Here is a 4,797-nt window from a genome sequence, read left to right on the forward strand (position 1 = left end):
GTAGACTGTAGTTAAAAGAAGCTGCATAGTCAATAAGCCAAACAAACTGTTAATCCCGAGGTTAATCCTCAGTACAAATAAAAATAAAATAAATTTAGTTGCAAGTTTAGTTTAGTTTTTTGTAATGGCAATTTAAAATCAAAATCAAAATGGGTTTTCCGTGTGCTTGCTGCTAAACAGCGTTCCTCAATTGCACGAACGCAACCTAAAACCACGTGTTGCGCGTGTCCGCCTTTAAGCGCACACTACTTCCGTTTGCACAAAACATCATAGCAACGGTCACCATAGACGTCGTTAAAAACGTTTGGATTTGAAACTTCATTACAAAATAATTCTCTTGATAACTTTATGTCTTATTCATCTGAAAAATAATTGATATTCAGCTCTCACAATGAGTCACGTGTCGCAGATGAGCCATCTCAAGTCCACCAGCGGCTTCGACGATGGAAAATCCGACAAATCCGACCGCTCCGAGGACAATCTGGAGTTTGACTCGTCCGAAGACGAGGAAATATCGATTATTTTCGGCTTCAAGGAGGACGAGGCCCGCCAGCGTTTGACGAGCTTCCCGAAATCAACCCGACTGGTGATCAGTCCGGATCTGCAGGCCGAGATCGGAATGGAGATTGGACACACCATCAGCGCCGAACACCCGTGGAAGCAGATTAAAAAGGAAGTACTGGAGGATCATCTTCCGGGCAAGAACAAAGAACAGCAGCAGCTTAAGGAGAAGCTGAAGGATTTGGACGCGGGAAAGCTAATTTTGGTGGGATATTCGCCGGAGTTGTCGACCGAAGACGATGTGTTCTTGGTTTTTATCGACGATCGGGAAACGAAAGAAGCGAGCGAGATCATTAGGCGCATTGAACTGCTGGAACGGCACAAGGCGCGTGGTATTCTCAAGAAGCGACCTCGTAAGTGGAAGGATCATGGCAGTCATAGGAAAGTAAGATGGTTGTGATTTAGAAGGATGCGTCAAGACTTCTTACTTAATTAAATTTGTTATTTAGGTTCAAATGTTCATACCAGTTAAACGTACAAATGTTGTCAACCTGGAGACTCAAAATATATTCCCGGTGAAGCGATGCAGCTATAACTTCATTCACCGGTTTGTAGACGATGCTCGCGATGGCTATGTCGAGCTGATACGTGGAAAGACTCGATTTGATAACATCCAACGTAAGTTGGTTGATTTTGGGATTCAAACTGGTCCGCCCAAGATCCATCAGTACCAGCAGACGGACCCGACGTTTCCAACAAACGCGTGGTCCCAGTATTTGTACGAGATTACCGATGAGGAGCGAGAAGTGGCCAATAAAAACGCGGCAGCTACAGGCACGGGTGATGAGAACCAGAAGCCGCAAGCCAATAGCTACGTACAGGAACTTTTCAACACGCTACAGTTCAACCAAGTCGACATGTACAAGAATGATTACCCGTTCATCTCTAAGAAAAAGATCCACAAGTATCAAACGCCGATTGTTGAAGAGTGTCTTTGCTTTGCGGACCGTGCCAAATGTGGCAATCGGTATGTGGCGGCCATGGATTGGCATCCGCAGTATTCCGGAATATTCGTCGCATCGTATGCATTCCAGACGTTTTGTACCGTTGTGAACCTCGAGGAGAAGGAAACACACCCTGTCGATCCAGTGAATCGGATCATCTTCGAAAAGTGCCCCGTTTTGATGTGGGGATTCGATGAAACACTCACTCAAAAGTTAGAACTTCGAACGAATCGAGAAGTGACGGCTTTATCGTTCTGTCCATTTGATGGAGACCTTTGCTGGGAGGACTCGCCAGTGGACAGATTATCATCTGGGATTTGAAGGGTCAAATTGAGCGCGTTGAGAGGGTAGAAGATATTACGCCCGAACAGATGAGATATCGCCAGGAAATACGAAACCTTATGGGATGGTCCAAAAACGAAGAGATTGATCGTGCCGTTGAACCGGTGGCCATTAGTGCATTAGATAAATCTCCACGCAGGCCGATAACGGCGATCAAGTGGCTACCACGTAACTATTACTGCGCCACAACGGGTCAAATTCGGGCCCACGCTGATAAGCTGCATCGCTTCGTTATGACCGCATCGATAGATGGCTCTATCTGCTTTTGGGACATGGATTTCACCGTCCCGGCAGTGAAAAAAGCAACTCAAACCTCGAAAACGGTCAACGACGGCGAGGAATCCTCATATCAAAGGCTGGACAACGTATTTTATCCAATATTTCGAATCAAATGTGAAACACCGATTACGTCGGTTTCGGTCGATGAGGTATGTTTTGCCTAGGCCCCACCTGCATTACTTCTTGGCTTGGATTTTCTAGGCTTTTCCATCTTGGCTTTTTCACTTTGGGTTTTCTTGGCTTTTCCAGGCGCTTTATCAGTTCATCCCATTGAAAACCGACTACAAACGGGCTGAGATTGGAACCAGAATCGAACATCGAGTGGAACCAATACAAGTGGATTACCGCATGAAGGTCGTCATCGGAAGTCTGATGGGGGAAATTATCCAAGGTGAATGGGAAGGGCACGACTTTGACCAGGGCGCCACCACGAACGAAGAAACCATGAAGTCCAAGGAAAAATTTGCCGCCATTCACGATGGACCGATTCTGCTGATCGAGCGAAACCCATTCTGTGGGGACATATTCCTCTCCGTTGGTGGGAACATCCTGGCGCTGTGGAGTGAAACGTGCATGGATTCGGCGATTTTCTGGAGAAAACGAAAGTCTCGCGTCACCGCCGGAAGATGGAGCCAGGACAGACCGTCGGTGTTCTTTATAGCGGACAGCAACGGAGATTTGGAAATCTGGGACACGAGCGGTAAGTTACTGATGCTATCCAATTGAACAGAATGCAAGGCTGTGATGATCAGTAATGTGTACCATAATATTATTATATTTTCCTCGTTACAGTGCGGATCGACGCCCCATGCCTCATCACCAGTCTGGGGGGACACATTCTCACGTACCTGTCGCAGCATAAACTATCCGGCCCGCGGAAATACCTTGCAGTTGCGGATTATAATGGAAGCATCAGAGTTCTTACCATCCCAACCTGTTTCTCGGAACCAGTTGCGAATGAGCGGAAGGTTTGTTTTTTTCTATGGATATTTTTGTTGATAAAGTTATTCAATCTTTCAATTGTATTTGCAGAAGTTCAGAAAATTCATCCAACACGAACTATCTCGCAAGGAGTCCCAGGAAGCGTGGGTTCGATCGTACTACGAAGCACACAAGGATACGATTGAGACGCAACTGAGGGCTCAACGCGAGGCCAAGGAGCTCGCCGAACGCATGGAAGTCGAGCAGAAGGAACACGCGGAGTTTATGAAGCGCCAGGCGGCTGAAGAAGCTAAGAAACGTGCTCTCCGAGATTCTGAGAAACGGGTAGACCTGTCCAAACGACTCGATGCTCGTTGGAAACAGAAAAGTTTTCGACGCCTTTTGCACAGCATGATGGCCAAGCGGAACATCAGCCCGGATCAGTTGGCTAAGCAAATGCGACCGGAAAAGGAAAGGCGCAAGTACAATGAGGAAAAGCGTGGTGCAATCGCGGAAGATTTGGCACGCGTGAACGAGGACTATGAAGAAGTCAAGACCCAGCTAATTCCGGTTGAAAAGGTGATCGTGACCAGAGCTGAACTTCTGAAGGAGCGCATGGGAAAATACAAGGACGAAATACTGGACTACGAACGAGTTGAAGCGGAAGCGCGCGAAGTTCTGAGGAATTTCCAGCTTCCACCGGTGGCCAGCTTCACCGACATCCTCATCAAAGGACGCTACCGGAGGGAAGCAATCAATCGTGACCTGGGCGCAAACCTTGAGCATTTGGCTAGCTATGAACAGAAGAAACTGCAGCGACGTCTGGCCGCCAATGAGGCACGCGGAGACACGGAGAGCACCGCCAGTATCACCAGCCCGGATGCACTCCAGCGTGCCCGGTCGGTTACCTTCATCGATGACATTCCGGAGGAAATTCGACGCCAAATGAGCGAGGAGCAAGAGCTCGAGTCACCCCGCAAGAACACGCCAGAACCCGATGAATAATTTGAATCTATTAACTTGTTTTGATATATTTGTGTGAAATAAACATTATTTTATGGATTTTATAAACTTTGGATCTCGTTCATGAAAATGTATTGAATCTTGCATCACAACTTCGAATAGCTTAAACATTCGCTTTAAAATCCTCCTCAAGTCAAGTGATTCATCAATTATCCACACTTTCCACCAATTAACGGTAAAGGTCGTTCGTCATGCGTGTTCTCATTGGTGACTCGTGCAGTCGTTAAGCACATGATGTACCTAGACGAGGTGTGGTGGACATTTAATCGTTCGATTCCGCGGTGAATGGGAACGATTGTCGACGGCGTGACGATTTTATCGGCGCACACCAACCGTTCACCACACCACCCCGTTCACTTTCCGGGGTCGCTGTTAGATTCTAATATAAACTGTATCCTGGTTCATTGTAGTTCTTTATATAAAATTGTTCTTTATTATATCATGAAGCCAAGGGAAAGGTCTATTTTAAGCTGGTGACGAAAAAAGGTTTTTTACAAACATCTTGAATTTTAATCGGTGTATGTCTTATCGAAAAGCAAAAAGTAATTTGTAAACCGGAAAAAATGGAATTAAATATTCGCAGCTGCCACAGTCCTTTGCTAAAATTTAGTGAGGAAATTCTAAGAAAACATTACATCAGCTACACTTGTATCATTTCCTTCACGGATTTTCAAAAAAAAAAATCAAAAAATCGATGCCTTTGCCTAAAACAGAAACGCGATTCATC

General features: G+C 46.0%; 1 protein-coding gene across 1 annotated transcript; it reads left to right on the forward strand.

Annotated features, from left to right (window-relative positions):
• The first annotated feature begins 294 nt into the window (after window positions 1-294).
• Window positions 295-4,052, forward strand: LOC6031438 (dynein intermediate chain 3, axonemal). Its single transcript, XM_038249724.1, is given in 6 exon segments — window positions 295-946; window positions 1,011-1,776; window positions 1,779-2,275; window positions 2,376-2,826; window positions 2,919-3,094; window positions 3,159-4,052. Coding segments are annotated over 6 exon segments (3,339 nt in total). The 5' UTR covers window positions 295-391.
• Window positions 4,053-4,797: the final 745 nt, after the last annotated feature.

This window comes from Culex quinquefasciatus, chromosome 1, assembly GCF_015732765.1.
Source record: "Culex quinquefasciatus strain JHB chromosome 1, VPISU_Cqui_1.0_pri_paternal, whole genome shotgun sequence".
In the NCBI taxonomy this organism is placed as follows: Eukaryota; Metazoa; Arthropoda; class Insecta; order Diptera; family Culicidae; genus Culex; species Culex quinquefasciatus.